Consider the following 17,361-nt stretch of genomic DNA (forward strand, 5'->3'; position numbering starts at 1 on the left):
CAAGTGGCCATATAAAAGAGTTTGGGGGAGATTTTCAAAGGCACAAATGGCAGGTAGGTGCCTAACTCCCAATCATGATGAGTAAGAGTCAGGTGCCTATCTGCTATTTGTGACTTTGAAAATCCCCGCTTTTGTCATTTTACAAGCTGAGCTGTGAAGAGCTTTGTGACAACATGAGAAAGTACTTTCTCTTATTAATTTACTGAAATGTAACTCTGTGAAACCTGAATTCACCACAGTCTGACTCTGGAATGAGGACGGAGTCTCCACGCACGTGCACTGGTATAACCCCACTAACTACTGTACATTCTTGAATTCCATGATTGAAATTCTGGCTTCGTTGAAGTCCTTGGCAAAACTTCCACTGACTTCAGTGATTCCAGGATTTCACCTCTTGAATGTAAATGAGAAAAAATCAGGCCCCTGGAATCTAGGTCCACTCTTTGCAGTTTAAAAAAATGTCTAGTCCATAGGGGAATAAAATTGCTGTTCATCATAAGTAGTAAAATAATTTATATTGCAAATTAATGAATATAACCTTTAGCTGTGAAGATGAGTGTAAAATCAAATAGTAGCTATACAAGTTTAATTTTAAAAAATTGGAGAGGAAAAGAAATTTGGGTCTTACAAGTATAGGTTATTTCTGATATCATTTCTGTTTTATTTTAATTAGTTTAATTAACACCTTAATAATCTGCAAACACAGTGGAATATCAGTGATATTTAAAAGTAGTATATTTCAGTAATAACACTGAGAAGAATTTGATGCTGTTTTGTTGAGTCATGTATATACAACTTATACTAATGGGCAATTTTTTCTGTGTGCAATACGCAGTTTTATAATAAAAAAGTTCATTTTAATATTTTGTATCAAACAGATAAAGCTTTTATTTTTAAATTGACACCAAACAGAATCTGTAAAGATACTTTCAGTGCTTTGCACACACATTGCGTAAATCTTAGCTGCAATACATTAACCATGATTTGTTAGAATTGTCAGCTATAGTACTTGTATTTTAGTAACTGAACATTAAATCTGCTTTTCTGTTTCTCTTTTTATAAGAAATCTTTACTTTTGTAGTCTAATATTCTCTCTTCTGTGATTTTATTACAATACAAGCAAAGACCCAGACCTTTTATTAATATATTTCAAGAAAAGAGAGAAATGGAATTTAACATCCTTATTTGTAAGGATAAGTGGGGAAACTAACAGTTTATCAGAACAAAAATCTCATTTAGTGTTTGTATTCCAGTTTGAACAAGAAATGTTCAAATGCCAGAACTCTTATTTTGTGAAATCTTATATTACAATTGACTCATAATATAGTCTTCCCTTCTAGCCGAAAACTAATCTGCAAGTTTATTGACTGTCAGTTAAAGTTTTTCTGTATAGTTTAATTCATTTTGCTAGGTAAAGTGGTCACCTAAAGATTTTACTGTTTAAAAATAAAACTGATGATTTTTTTTTTTAAGAAAGTCTAGATACAATCTTGAGGAAGTCCCATCACTTTTGTGGTAAATGAAGTCAGGTTATTGGCATTTAAAAGTAGGCCCCAGACTTTTAAAAATGCAAGCCCCTTTCGCTAGAGGCCAGTTATTTTGATGTCCCCAGATTGTTCTATTACTGGTGGAGTGAAGTTGGCAGAGGGCATAACCAAACTGTCAGATGAATTACAAAAACCTTCAGTTAAATATGCATGGTGTACCACCCTGTGGCAAAATTCCGCTATTACATATGGAGAAGTAAAAATAGTACTTACATCTTTCCAGATCAGGAGGAGCTAGGAAATATTTACATATTTCAGTCATTAGAGACAGGGAAAACTAACATATGCAAATCTGCAAATGAGAATTTAATAGCAAACTTCATCATAGGAATTTGTCATAAACATATTTAACGGGTCACAAGAACTCGCACAGAATCCTTTTCATCTCCAGTTATTTCCCCCCCTAGTATATTTTTAGCCATTATCCAGTTCAGGACTTAATTTCCTTGCACACATAACTTCACCTACTGGGAGTGATGGTAATATGGTATTCTTACTAGCTTCCTCACAATCGTATCTGGCTCTTGTCCAGCAGAAAGCTTTGTGCAGTCAGTGCAAGATCTTTTCCTACCCTAGGGTTTCCTAATCCAGAGGAAACTGCACTGAAAGCAGTTCTCCTTCCAGTAATATTTGTATCCTACATGGTCATGCATTAATACGATTACAGCTTTTGAGATTCTGAAAGCAGTGTGTTGGCATTTTACCACTCAAATTGTTATAACTACTACCGGTGTGGAATAACTGATACAATAATGTATTTAGTAATATAAATGACACAATTATGATTGTTGTAAGTAATTGAAGTAAAATAAGAACATGTTCACCTCCACAAACAATAGAGCCCTACAAAGTGGGAAACCATGTTAGAATAAAATATTTGAGGTTAAACAACTGGGCTCTGTAATTATGTGTTAGGAAATTAGGATATCTACAGCAAACATGGCATATATTTACATTTATGTGCCATGAAGCTTTCTTTGCCTTAGTAATCAAAGAAATAATTTATCCTTATCAATACTGTACAATACAAAAATATTACAAATTAATATTTCTGGTAGGTCTACACTACAAGTGCTACAGCAGCACATCTGCTATGCTGCTGCAGTGTTATACTGTAGACCTACTACAGCCACAGAAGGGGATTTTCCATCACTATAGTAAATCCACTCCCTTGAAACAGTAGCTAGGTTGGTGGAAGAATTCATCCATCGACCTCGCTGAATCTACAGTGGAGATTAGATTGACCTAACTACATCACACAGGGCGTAAAATTTTTCACAGCTGTAAGTGATGTAGCTGGGTCACCCTAAGTTTTACATGTAGAGCAGGCATCAGATAAATTAAATGTATTCAGGTCAGCAGGGCCTGATTAAATTCATCCTAGGGTACTTAAGAAACTAGCTGAAGCAATCTCAGAACTGTGAGCAGTTATCTTTGAGAACTCATGGAGGACATGTGAGGTCGCAGAGGACTGGAGAAGGGCAAACAGAGTATGTATCTTTGAAAAAGGGGGGAAATATAGACCAGTCAGCCTAACTTTGATATCTGGAAAAATACTGGAACAAATTATTAAACAGTTTGTAAGCACCTAGAGGCCAGTAAAGTAATAAGTAATAGCCAACATGGATTTGTCAAGAACAAATCATGCCAAACCAACCTAATTTCCTTCTTTGACAGGGTTAGTGGCTAATTGGATAGGGGAAAGCTATAGATGTGAGGCTTTTGATACTATGCCACATGACTCTTATGCAAAGTAGGGAAATTTGGTTTAGATGAAATCACTATAAAGTGGGTGCATAACTGGTTGAAAGACTGTACTCAAAGAGTAATTATCAATTACTCTTTGTAAAATTGGGAGGATGTATCTATTGGGCTCCTGCCTGAGTCTGTCCTGGGTCCAGTGCTATTCAATATTTTCATTCATGACTTGGATAATGAGGTGGAGAGTATGCTTATAAAATTTGTGGATGACACCAAGAAGAGAGAAGTTGCAAACACTTTGGAGGACAGGATTAGAATTCAAAATAACCTTGACAAATTGGAGACTTATTCTGAAATCAACAAGATGAAATTCAATAAAAACAAGTTCCAAATACTGCACTTAAGAAGGAGAAATCAAATGCACAAATACAACAATATGTAGAACTGGCTAGGTGGTAGTAGTGAAGAAAAGGATGTGGGGATTAAAGGGGATCACAAATTTAATTAGAGCCAACAATACAATGCAGTCGTGAAAGAGGCAAGTAGCATTCTGGGGTGCATTAATTGGCATATTGTTTGTAAGACCACAGGAGATAATTGTCCCACTCTGCTCATCACTGGTGAGACCTTGGCTGGAATACTATGTCTAGTTCTGGGTGCCACACTTTAGGAAAGATGAGAACAAATTGCTATCCTTTGGATTCTCGCCAACAAAAATGATTAAAGGTTTAAAAAAACCTGACCTATTTGGACAGGTAAAATTAAAAAAAACTGGAAATTTTTAGTCTTGAGAAAGGAAGGTGGATGGATACCCTGGTAAGTCTTCAAATATGTTTGTGGCTGTTATAAAGAGGATTGTGATCAATTGCTCTCCATGTCCACTATAGGTGGGACAAGAAGTAATCAATATAATCTGCAGCAAGAGGGATATAGGTTAGATATTAGGAAATACTTTCTAACTATAAGGATAGTTAAGCACTGAATAGGCTTCCAAGTGAGGTTGTGGAATCCCTGTCTTTGGAGGTTAAAAAAAGCTTAGACAAACATATGTTTGGGATGGTCTACATATACTCAGTCCTGCCTCAGTGTCAAGTGCTGGATTTCACAAGGTTCCATCCGGGCCCATATTTCTGTGATTCTATGAATAGATGGTGAGTCTATAATCTGATCAGATTAGTAACTAAGGAAAAGCCATAAGACACAAAAGCCATTTTATGCTCATTCCAGCCTATTTAAAGTTAATAGTTTTTTGCATGTGTGTGTGCATAAATTGGGTTGTATGTGCTTATTTTCCTACTGTAACAAATTCTTGGTTATACGTAAAGTAAAAACATCAGTATAATCTATGGATTGGTTTAGTTGTTTATGGAAACTAAAGCAGATGGAGTGACAGATGTCATAGCAATATAATTTGGCTTTGTCTCTGATTTTCATCATGGATCACAATATGTGACTGCCTCTTGGCAAAGCCTTTCACAGGTGCATACTTTTGACTGGACAACAAGGAACAATGCATGAGAGCAAATTTATTGAAGAAAGGATAGGCATACAAAGTTGCAAGGAGTTAAATTAAATGAACTTTCCACAGGGGAAATACACTTGAGTGTATTTTTTCCTCTGTTTGAATTGTCTCTCTACATTTTTTAATAAAATAGAAAAACTCCTAACAAATGCAGGACAATATGAAAAATCATGTGTTTCCTATTGTTATAATAACCTCATCTCCTACCTATTTAATTACTATAAATTTCATCCTTTGCACCCTGCTAAATCCTGTGGGGCTAGATTCTCCCGCCCTACTTTTGTTGTGTCGTGAGGACATTCCCCTCAAATAATCTTCCTGGAGTAAAGTACTACTTGCCATGTATGAAGGTGGCAGAATCTTACCCATGTTAAACATTTATCCTAACTGTAGTGTAACAATTTCAGTTTTCATCCATATTTTATCCAGTAATTATTTATAGATTGAGAATTATTAGAAAGTACTCCCAGAGACCCCTCAAGTCTGCCACTATTTGCTTTATTTCATCCAAGCTGCTTTTTGAAGAAAAGGGTGTTAACATCCAATATCACGGATCTTTCCTTCACATTTTGATGTATTGGGTCATGTCACGAAGTCTCCTGTTGACTGTAGTATTTTTTAAATCTAACTAAGTCACTTCTTATTGCAAAACATGAAACTATTTTATCTGGTTATGTGAAGTTTTAGATTTTTGGAGGAAATTTTAAAAAAGTAGAAAAATAAAAATAACATAATGAATACACTTGCAAACACACATTGAAGTCATTGGAACTACTCCATGATCTGGATCTCTAATAGTTACAGATCTGGAATGAGCACTATTAAGGAGCAAATTCCGTTCTTTTGTACTTAAGCGTAAATTCTCTGATTTAAGAATGTAGTTGCTATGAAGGAAAGAAATGTAAGTTGTTAATGACTTTCTCTGTTGTGGTATTAAAATGTAATGTTATTGTGTTACAGTGTAACCTATAGAGCTTAGCCAAAATCAGGTTTCCTTGTCCTTGGCATTCTATAAACACATAGTCCCTGCCACACAGAGCTTACAGTCTAAATAGAAAACAAGAAAAATAAAGTAAAGGGGAAACAGAGGTAAATTGACTTGGCCACACAACAGGTCAATGGTAAAGATAGATATACTACCCGTGTCCCCTGAGTTCCAGTCCAGTGCACTATCACTGGTCATGCAATGTCACCAAAATGTAACCTGCTTAAATTCTTACAGAATTCACAAAATGTTTTGGACTACCCAAAGCTGCATTTTTTGTGTGAAAAAGTTTCATATAAAAAAATCATCCAGCTGGGAGGGAAAGGATGTAGGGGGGATGATGCATCATCTTTCCCTCAAAATGTCAGTGTTGGAAAACGCTTCTTCCACCTCCACATTGTGGAACCCTGTGTGAGATAGGTGCAAAGACCATGCTAAAGTGACTTGTGAGGAAGCCATGATTACACCTTCAATACATAAATTATGGAGCAGAACTAGTTAGTAAAATAGTTTTAAAAAATTGAAACAGCCTGATGAAACAGACTGGGCTTTTCAGGATAACATCTTCAATGTTTCATTGAGTATAAATCCTTTTAAACTGTATCTCAAAAAAAGTGTTTGAAATCCTTTCAGATGTCCTTACTCGACTCCTCCACATTTTTCATAGGCTATCATCATTTTAACTTTTATTACATGCCATGGATATTCAAATTAATCATGATATAGGCAGAAATACAAAACATAATCCCTGTATAAGAGTTTATAACAATTTAAAATACTGTTATATCTGGACCATTTCACAGCTAATTATGAAGTGAGGAATGGGATAACTGAAACTGGCCCACAACTGGTCCTTTGTTTTTCAATACCGTATACTTCAGTCTTCGTATTTCAATGTCCTGATCTGCTACTGCCTTGAAAATGCACTCTTCTTCCCAGTCAAACTTCTCATCCTACCCACATCCTTCACTCCTCTTCACATGAGCTTAATTGCTCCTGTATAAGACAAGCCAAACCTCCCACTCTTCACATTGAATAAATCAATTTCTTTTTTCTCTGATACTTATTTTTAGAGCTCTTGTCCCATTCCCTCTCACCTCTCACTGCTCCCGACATTTTTCTTCTTTCCTCCCCTGGCTTTCCTTTCACTTAGCGTCACTAACATGAATAATGGTAATTAAATGCTGGTTCAAGAATTGTAAGCTCTTCGGGGCAGGGACCACCTTTTTGTTCTGTTTGTACTGCACTCAGCACAGTGGGGTCTGGTCTGTGACTGGAGCTTCTCGTTGTCACTGGAATAGGAGTAATAAATAAATAATTCCCGATCAGTGATGCAAGTCTAAAATTTAAAAAAAGAGACGACTGCTACTGCGTCAAAGGGAGGTGGCATGGAGAATGACTGGGGGGATGGAGGAAAGGTAGGAGGAAGTAGAAAATATTGGAGTAAATAAGGTAGTATATATAGTTTCAGAGGAAAGTAAGAAGTCACTTACTGGGCAATGGAGGCAGGGGCAGCTCCAGGCCCCAGCATGCCAAGTATGTGCCGTGGGGGGCGCTCTGCCGGTTGCCGGGAGGGCGGCAGGCGGCTCTGGTGGACCTCCCGCAGGCATGCCTGTGGAGGGTCCACTGGTCCCACGGCTTCGGTGGAGCATCCGTGCTTGGGGCCGCCGTGCTTGGGTAAATGGCTAGAGCCACCCCTGAATGGAGGGCTAAGCATTCCTCAATAATAGGAGGAAGCAGATGCATTGAGAAGGGAAGAAAATAGAATAGAGAGGTGTGAACTCATTTTCTGTTCACTTGACAGATATAAATCTTTAATTTAATTGGAAAACATTTTTATTGTAAATTTTAGCCCTTAATTCTAGCCCTTTGGGTTGAACTTTATGTCCAAATTGCTCAAGGTATACGCTGAAGTATAAAAACATCCCTTTGGCCCTTTGAGGAGTTTGTCTCCTTTTTGAAAAAAACAAATGAGAGAATAACAAAAAATGTGGCAGAGTTTTTCAAAAGGGGGCTAGGAGAAGATTCACAGGAAAGTAGATAGGAATTGGGAATCTCTATTCTCTTAGACAATTTAGAAAATCCCTGCCTACATCAACATTAACAGCCTGATTATCCTCTCACACCAGTTTTACATCTGTTTAACTCCACTGACTTCACTGAAGGTAATTTAGATGACACTATTTCAAATAGAAACAGAATCAGGCCCTGAGAATTTCAACAGCTATGTATATAAAGAAAAGACTTACATTTTTTTGAGCATGGAAGGGAAATATTTCTTTAAGCAAAGTTATCAGTTCATAAATTCATCCAAGAAATGTTTCATTTCATCAGTTTTTCCCAAACAAGGATTAACATCTCACTTGTGTTGGATAATTCTTCCCTGTACCTGTGATTTGATGCTGCCATGAAAAAGAAAAAGAAAAACTAGCTAGAATCAATGGCTTCCAGTATTGTTTAATAAAGGCGCTTTCCCTGTTTTGCTTCTATCACTGTAATGATAGTAAAACTGTTACTCCCTGCCCTAGAGGCTGTGCCTTCTCTTAACAAGTAGAATATTATTCAACATTTATCACAGCCATTTTGAGCTTAAACCTCTGCTCTAGTAGCATTTAATCTAATGAACCTCTTTGGAGCAGTTGACCAGGAAAAAAAACAACAATCTATGTCACCATCATGCACACAGCCCCTTACTCATGTGAGGGTTATGGGCACAGATGACGAGAGCTTTAATCCACAGTAGTCCTTTGAGACTCATATGTACATGGGCCAAACTGGACAGTCTCTACGGAAAAGGATAAATGGACACAAATCAGATATTAGGAATGGCAATATACAAAAACCTGTAGGAGAACACTTCAACCTCCCTGGCCACACTATAGCAGACCTTAAGGTGGCCATCCTGCAGCAAAAAAACTTCAGGACCAGACTTCGAAGAGAAACTGCTAAGCTTCAGTTCATCTGCAAATTTGACACCATCAGCTCAGGATATAACAAAGACTGTGAATGGCTTGCCAACTACAAAACCAGTTTCTCCTCCCTTGGTTTTCACACCTCAGCTGCTAGAACAGGGCCTCATCCTCCCTGATTGAACTAACCTCGTTATCTCTAGCTTGCTTGCATATATATACCTGCCCCTGGAAATTTCCACTACAATGCATCTGACGAAGTGGGTATTCACCCACGAAAGCTCATGCTCCAAAACGTCTGTTAGTCTATAAGGTGCCACAGGATTCTTTGCTGCTAATAAAGACATACCAATTACACAACTAGGCTATGACTGTCATACTATCCTTTTCTTGCTATCCAATCTCCAGGAATTATTTTAGGGAATCTACATCAGCCCTAAAATATCTATCTGATATGGGGGACAAGAAAAGATTTGCTCAGTTGCATAGTCCCACTGCTTCAGTATATATGCATTATCGAATATTAAAATCTCTCTAAACTCCTCTTAACTAACATGCCAATTACAAATCTTATTCCAGATTTTCAGTAACTGTACCAAAACCTTTTTGACCATGATAAAGGTCCTTCGAGTTCTCTACACATACCGAGATACCAGGACTTGTCCTTTGTAAAACTGCCGCCTTCCAACTGAGCCAGAGGAACTTCAAAAAATTGGAATTAAATGGGATGCCCAAAAATATCTCGCTGAGGTCTGCTTAGACAATGAAATTTATCATCAGAACCATGAGCAATAATTCCTTTACCTGTCTGTTCTGTACGATTTTGTATTTAAGAAGGGCAGAAACCTCCCTTTTCCTCCTTCCCAACGCTGTTTTTTTCCTGCAAATATAGAACTGATAAAAATCTCCCCAGACTTGCAATTTCTAAAGCCTTAATGACAATATTATCAGTCTGTTCTTCCAGTGTCTGGGTGACTTCCACAAATAATTTTACTGGTGAGGGTTAGTGGTTGGAAATGAATTTAAAATAATGTAACCCAACTGCCACACAACTCCAGTATGACTTTGGAGGATTTATATGCCTTCAAACTTTGTTGTAGTGACCTGCCTTTACATTGGATAATGCCTAGAAAATGTAGAGACAGTTTCTTTCTCTAGTGATTGCAAAAGTTTTAAAATTTATGTTAAGTAAACCAACAACCTTACCACCATTTGGTTTTTTCTTATGGAATTTTTCTATGGTACTCACTGTAGCATCCAAGTTCCTGGCAAATACTAATACATTTAGGTTCATAACACTGGTGATATAAGGAATAATTATCCCCATTTTGCAGATGAAGAAACTAAAACAGAGAAAGAATAAGTAGCTTTTTTTGCTCAATAAAGCCTATGGTAGAGCCAGCAATAGAACAAAGCTCTCCTGGTTCACAGTCTAGGGCCTTAGCCACAGAACCATTTATCCTCTCCAGCTGAATAATGAAATCCACTGGTAACAGGACATTCTGACCATTGAAATAGACTGGAAAAGTCTGCTGGCAGAAAAAAGGTGCACATTTTGAATCCCAAACTGGAACTTGCATGTGAGAAATCCTTTCATGGTCATCTTGCCGTGAATTTAGATGGTCTCCTTCCTTTAAATTAATCGATGTGGCAAACAGGAGCAAACTTGCTTACACTTCTGGCTGCTTCCACAATCTCTACAGTGCAGTCTGCTCTCACCACTCTAAGCCAGCAATCCATTTTAATTGCCATCTGGCAAAGAGCTGACATCTTTGTGACAGTGTGAGGTTCTCTCACTTACTGCTTTCTACTGCTAAAGAAGTTACCAGACCAATGCCAATCAGCCACTTTCCACGCAGTCCTCAACATCTAACACTTTCTAGTCAGTCGCTTCTGCTTGAAATTACATATATACTCGTTCATAAGCCGAATTTCTTTAGTAAAAAGTGAAGCACCAGAGAAGGGGGTCGGCTTATGAACAGGTATAGAGAGGGAGAGGTGGGACACAACCCCTCCCCCCAACAGAGGGAGCAAGAAGAGGCAGCAGAACCAGAAGGTAAGAGGCGGGGCCAGAGTCTCTCTGCTTCTGGCCATGCTGCTCTCCCCCTAGCCTCCGACGCAGCTGCAGCTTTGGATCTGGCAGGCTGCAGCCTTGCCACTCGACCCTGCCCACTAGAGTAGGCTGTGGCCATGCTGCCTGGGTGCCAGAGCATGCTGCGGCCGTGCTCCCTGGCCCAGCCCGCTGGAACATGCTGCGGCCGCGCCGCCCGATCTGGCCCACCAGAGCAGGCTGCGTCCATGCTGCCCAGCCTGCTGGAGCAGCTCCAGCCAGGCCAGAGACATCCTCCCCTGGCCTTCCCCAGATAAGGTGGGAAGAGGTGGGATGGGGAGAGAGTGGGGGTCCTGGGCTAGGAGATGGGGTCATAGTGGAGGTGGTCACAGAGGTTACTCCTTTGAACCTCAGCTTCTCCCCCCCCCAAATTTCCCCACCAGTTGCTGTCCCCGGACCATCAGGGTAAGCAGCTGGCGCCGCCGAGGACACTTTGTTTACTTAGGTTTACCTCCGTGCCTGCGGACGCTCAAGGTAAAACAACTATCTTGGCCCCACCAGTGTCTATCCTCGTGCCTGGGAGCCAAAGTTTGCTGACCCCTGAATTTATAGGGTGGCTTATGAATGGGTCATAAAATTTTCCATTTTTACTTATCCATCTTGGGGGGGTTGGCTTAATAAACGAACCAGCTTATGATCGAGTATATACAGTATCTCTAAAATGGAAAAATGTTAAAGACCTCTCTAAACCTAGGGGCATTTAAACAATCCACAGTAGTTTTCCATATTTCCTTGTAACATACTTTAGCCATCTAATAGGCTGGGTAATAATTTCCTTTGTTTGGTTATCTCCTGACCTATGACTTCCAGGTTCCACCGAAGCCAATGTAGGGAGGAGGGATTTAGGACCCTGGGAAACCTTTGGGAAAGGGGCAGCCTATACAGGAAGGATGAGCTCCATCTAAACCAGAATGAAACCAGATTGCGGCATTAAAATTAAAAAGTCGTACAGCATTTGTAAACTAAGATTGGGGGAAAGCCAACAGGTGCGAAAGAGCAACCTTAGCCCCACCCCAGAGCCTGCACCCCCAGCCCAGAGCCCTGACCTCCTCCCGCACCCCAACCCTTGCCCCAGGCCTGGGCCCCCGCCACACTGAGCCCCCTCCTGCACCCCAAACCGCTTATTCCTGGCCCCACCCCAAAGTCTGCACCCCTAGCCCGGAGCCCTGACCCCTTTTTGCACCCCAACCCTCTGCCCCAGCCCTGAGCCCCTCCCACATCCCAAACCCCTCATCTCCAGCATCTGCATCAACAATTTCTTTCAACTGGGTCGCCAGAAAAAAAGTTTGAAAACCACTGCTTTAAGGGTTCTTTTGATAACTTGGTAATAACCATATTCAGAGTACTCAGAACCTTACTGGTTTAAACAGACAAAAGCCCTCAGAGAATGATCAAAGTAGATGACTCAGGGGAGTTTCAAGATGGGAGTGATACTTATTGACTGGATAGCTTGACCTAAGTTTGGGCATTATGCCTCAATCTTGCAAGCTCTTGCATATGTGATTTATGCACATGTACATAAAGTCCTGCACATGTATAAGGATTTATCGCATTGGGCCTTAAAAAGTATTGTATAGCAATTGAGGTTAATTAAAATTAGTACTAAAAGTTGCATTGCTTGTCCCCAAACCCTGAGATTTGCGATTTCAAATCAACTTTGCTTATGTATGCCAACAATGATTGTTATACTATTTTTCAACTTGATGGTGTTGGATCTTGTGGCTATATACATGTGTTGGCTTTTCTAGTAACAGTTTCAGTAAATACAATATAACTATTTGTAATTAGCAGTTTTTTTGTCCATTTCCAGATGGCAACAGTTTAAGCTATGATGGAAGTATGTTTATGAAGTACAGCTCCCTGTTTTATGCATACAGAGCAGAAGATGTGTCCTTACGGTTTCAGGTCTCAGCGAGCTTATGGCATTTTAATGGCAACTACTTCTAGGGAATCCTGCAGATACACTTCGTTGGAGCTGATGCAGGACGAGTTAAACTAACGGTTCAACCTAGGTAACAAACCCTTCCCCCCCTCCAGAAATTATCATCTTCAGCATTCTTATTCTTATTATTTTGCTTGCAAGCATTTATTGAACAGCCTGTTTGACATTAAAATTAGATATATATGTATATATATCGTGCATATATACACACACCACACATGTCCATTTTTTAAAGTTACTGATTTTTATTCTTTTGGTTTTGCATTTTTTATTCTTTACACAGTCTAACATAATCCATCATAATATTTTGTACTATTGTGTGTTCTAAAAAGAGAAGGCCAGTTCATCAGTGACATTTCTAGGTGAAATAATTTTAACCTGCTTGATTTCTGAGAATTGGTCTCTACCCACAGATTTTTCATAATTAGCAGCTACAGAAGTTGAGTGTACAGAGAGAAACTGTTCCAGCTATTATATGTAGGTCAGTGTAATTTTAGCTCCACCAATTAACATAACATATATGCATAATCAAAAAATGTCTAATTTTCACACATGAAATATTGTACATTATGTCAACTGATGGGCGTTATTGGTTTCTTCTTTTTAGCAGTCACATCTGTAGTGAAATCCATCTTTTCTTTTATGAACAATTCTGTCGTGGTATTTTTGTGTCAAAAGATAACACAACCCTTCAATGCCCGAAGTCTGCGGCCCTCAGCAAACAGCCATGTGAACACACAAAAACACAAGCCCTTCTACAGAAAACAAATTAATAAAATGCTATCCTGGTTGGCATATAAATAACAAAATTTTAAGTTACTCTTTTCTGTAATAAGTATCAAACTCCACATGCCTTTTCATTTTGCTATTTGTTTGTTGTTGTTGTTTTTGAGAGAGAGAGAAGAGAGTATGAAAGAGAATAAACACAGTAAATAAACTCATATAGGTTATTTTACATTGTTGCTTTCAAGACTGATGAATAACTATCTAAATTATCTGTTTATATGGTGATTTCATAGATATAATATTAAAGTGTGTAGATAACTGATGATGAGCTCACACCCCTTATGTAGAAAAGTAGGTCACTGAATTACTATTCTGATATTTACGGGAGGTAGGGGTGAGGAGGGGAGGGTTGAAAGGGAGAGAAGGGAATAAAAGTTAAGACAACAAAGAGATGTCTCTTATAGTTCCCTCTTGTGACAGCCTAGGGTTACTGCAAGCTGATAAAATGTTTGAATAACAAAATGGCATTGTGAGGCCTCTCCAGGAAAGCTTTCTGTAGTAAGAGGTGTGTAAGTGCTGGCCCTGGCTGTTTGCAACCACTTTTCTGATGCGGTTGACGACACATGACAAACTCAGCTATATGGAAACAAAATCTAGGTTTTATATTATTTATGCTCCTCAAAGGTGCTGAAGATAAATTATTGTACGTACAAAACAGTGTTGCACATTTTTACGATCTGGGGTCATAAACCAACAAATGATTCTCCAGAGCAATCCAGTCTGTTTTCATATACAGTAGATATCTATATAGGTATAAAAAGAAAGTAAACAAAAAAACAATACCTGTGTTAGCTATAATATTTATTGCACACAAATAACAATTGCGAATTCTTAGGGGAGAACTAAGCTAAAAAGAGATATTCCTGAATGCCTGGATTTTCCAAACATAGTGTTCTTAGATATTAATATGAGACTTTAAATACAATCATTGCTGCTGTGAATTGGTTATATACATTTATAAAGTAAAATATATACTACAGTGTGAACTATTTACAAACATAGGAAGTGCTTTATATTTTACTACATAGTTAATAGTAAGAAAAAAGTCCACCTTTGAGGTGTAATATATAACTGTGGTCCAAATGAATGATAGTGGCTTGGCCTGCTCTATGCCCCATTGTGACGGAGCACTTTTTAATTACACTGAGAAAAATTATCTGTTCTTTCATAGATGGGGAGAAAGTTGTGGCCTGCCTCAATCAAGCATTTTGACAGTTAAACATGAGTTTTCACTTAGATTTGTCACCATGTAGCTTTGTTTGAAATTGGCCATTTTGACTCTATACTGCCATTTCTACGTATAAAGTTTTATTGCGTTATATCTGGGTTACAGCAATATGTAAAGACTAATCATTTGGAGTGGCCATATTTGCATGTGTCTGTCCCCGGAAGGGTGGACTGGATTTATTGGATGTCTGCAGCTATTACCTTGAAGGATAAATTTCATTTTTCATCTATTCTTCCCCATCTAGACTGTATCAGGATTAACTGTAATTCCAGTAAGTGCCTATTCAAAATTTTTAAAATGTTATTCCTCCATTATAAAAGTATGCAAACTAGATGAAAAGACTGTGTACAGTTTACAAGCATTTGATAACTCAGTACTGAAATGCTATATTTATTACATGGGTGTACAAAGTCATCATATTTCTCTACTGTAAATTGAATATTTTCTCTTACACACCCACTTAAACCTCAAAATAAGTAAAAAAATTAAGGACACTAAAGGTTTTAAATAGAGAGGGAAATAGTGTAAGGTTTGTTATAGCCTTAGCTATACAGTACGTAACTATCCTACTGAATTAATCAAACTGGATTCTTTTATTGACAATAGCCAAGGAGTATTGAACAAACATTCATGACTTTCCACAACCTGTTCTGCAGTCTTTTTCCAATTGTTCCTTGGCCTTTCACCTCTAATCTATGGTGAGACTCTCTGAACATAATTGTCCTTACTACAACAATTCATATTCCATAATCCTCCCAAGCAATTAACCATATTTACTTGTTGCTTCCTGCACAATTAGTTTTGCTAAACACTTGTTTTATGGCTATGTAATATATGGGTAGTATTAAGTTAAGGATATTAATGTGTCTGACAAAAACTACATTTATATGATGATTTTTTACACTCTAATCACATAAGAACCCTACATTGAACAATTTTTATCTGTGCTATGCATGTTAATGAAACAGAGGGAAATATTTGCCAGATGAATGGACTAAATTTTATCCTTTCTGATATTATTGGATTAAGAGGATATTCCGAAAGGGGATAAAGGACTGTGATTTTATTTTGAGTCAGAGGACCTCCTGAATGGTGTCAACACAATTATCTATAGTAAGTACCATAGATTTTAGTTGCTTTATTTTTTCTCCTGGGTTTTGGTGTCCAGAATTGGTCCTACGCAAATATTAAAAGCCAAATAAAAACTATTTAAACATAGCCACCAATAGTACTAAACTCTCCATAATTCGAATAATTACCCATAATATTTTTCTAGTCCATGAAGAAAATAGGAAGGTACATTTCCACTATATAATATGCAATATATGCAATGCAGATAGATCCTGCACTAAACAAGCTGCATGAGAACAGAAGTAATGCTTCTTTGTAAAGAAGTTAAACAGAAATCATATATAAAGCAGTATGTTCTTTAGGTAAGTATTACATTCTAAAATGTATTCAGACTTAAAATCTTAACACATTTTAAAACTGTATTTTAAATTAATGTAGAACAAATGTGTCTGCTTGTAGGACAAAGTGGTTTCTTCATAAGAATAGCGTTTCCTAAGGTTCCAGTTCAAGGAGAAAGTATGTCTATTGTCTGTTCCAAATGTGGTCAAAGGCTGGGCATATCTTTTTCTTGAATAAGGTCTTCAGATCTAAAACAAGTAGCTTTTGGCACAATTGCAATGACCTTATTTGCTGTTGGCAAATGCAATTTTTCTCTGAATGAAACAATAGATGGTAATGCAGATTTCCTTGATTTCCTATAGAATTTCACAAAATCCCTCCCAGAGGAGATTTAATAACTTTGAAGAAATCTGGAATTATTAATCCATAATATATTTTTGTTTCACTTTGTGTCAACTTTGGACAAGATCAGGTGTCATAAAAATTAAGTAAAATGAGTGGTGCACATAAATGCCATCTCAGTGTTGGATCAAGAAAGAACCTACTAACAGTAGAGCAGATAATCTAATTAGAGTGCCTATGGGCTTGAAATGAGCAGTGATGTGGTCAATGGCAAGGATCCCAATACAGTGATTATTATGCCATTATTAATCCTTCTTGTCTTCAGACTAGAGAAAAGCCTGTAGAGAGTCTTTGGGTTAAGTTTAGAGGTGAGAGCAACAAGGATGGTGTTTTGCTGGACGTCTGCTGTAAACCACCAGACCAGGAAGATGAGGTAGACGAGGTTTTCTTCGAACAACTAACACAAGTTTCCAGATCACAGGTCCTGGTTCTCATTGGGGACTTCAATCACCCTGACATCTGCTGGGAGAGCAATATAACAGTGCACAGACAATCCAGGAAGTTTTTGGAGAGTGTTGGGGACAACTTTCTTGTGCAAGTGCTGGGGGAACCAACTACGAGCCATGCACCTCTTGGCCTGCTGCTCACAGACAAGGAAGATTGGTAGGGGAAGTAGAAGTGGGTGGCAACCTAGACAGCAGTGACCATGAGATGGTCGAGTTCAAGATCCTGACAAAATAAAGAAAGGAGAGCAGCAGAATACAGATCCTGAACTTCAGAAATGCAGACTTTAACTCCTTCAGGGAACTGATGAGCAGGATCCCCTGGGAGGCTAATATGAGGTAGAAAGGAGTCCGAGAGAGCTGGCTGTATTTTAAA

The 17,361-nt window shown here is 38.3% G+C and overlaps 1 protein-coding gene across 1 annotated transcript in view; it reads left to right on the plus strand.

Annotated features, from left to right (window-relative positions):
* The window catches only part of NRXN1 (neurexin 1), a 1,285,455-nt gene that overhangs the window by 596,153 nt on the left and 671,941 nt on the right, over positions 1-17,361 (plus strand). Inside the window, 3 exon segments of the mRNA XM_030557741.1 lie at positions 12,585-12,624; positions 12,626-12,786; positions 14,975-15,001. Coding sequence (XP_030413601.1) covers positions 12,585-12,624; positions 12,626-12,786; positions 14,975-15,001 — 228 coding nt within the window.

This window comes from Gopherus evgoodei, chromosome 3, assembly GCF_007399415.2.
Source record: "Gopherus evgoodei ecotype Sinaloan lineage chromosome 3, rGopEvg1_v1.p, whole genome shotgun sequence".
Lineage (NCBI taxonomy): Eukaryota > Metazoa > Chordata > Testudines > Testudinidae > Gopherus > Gopherus evgoodei.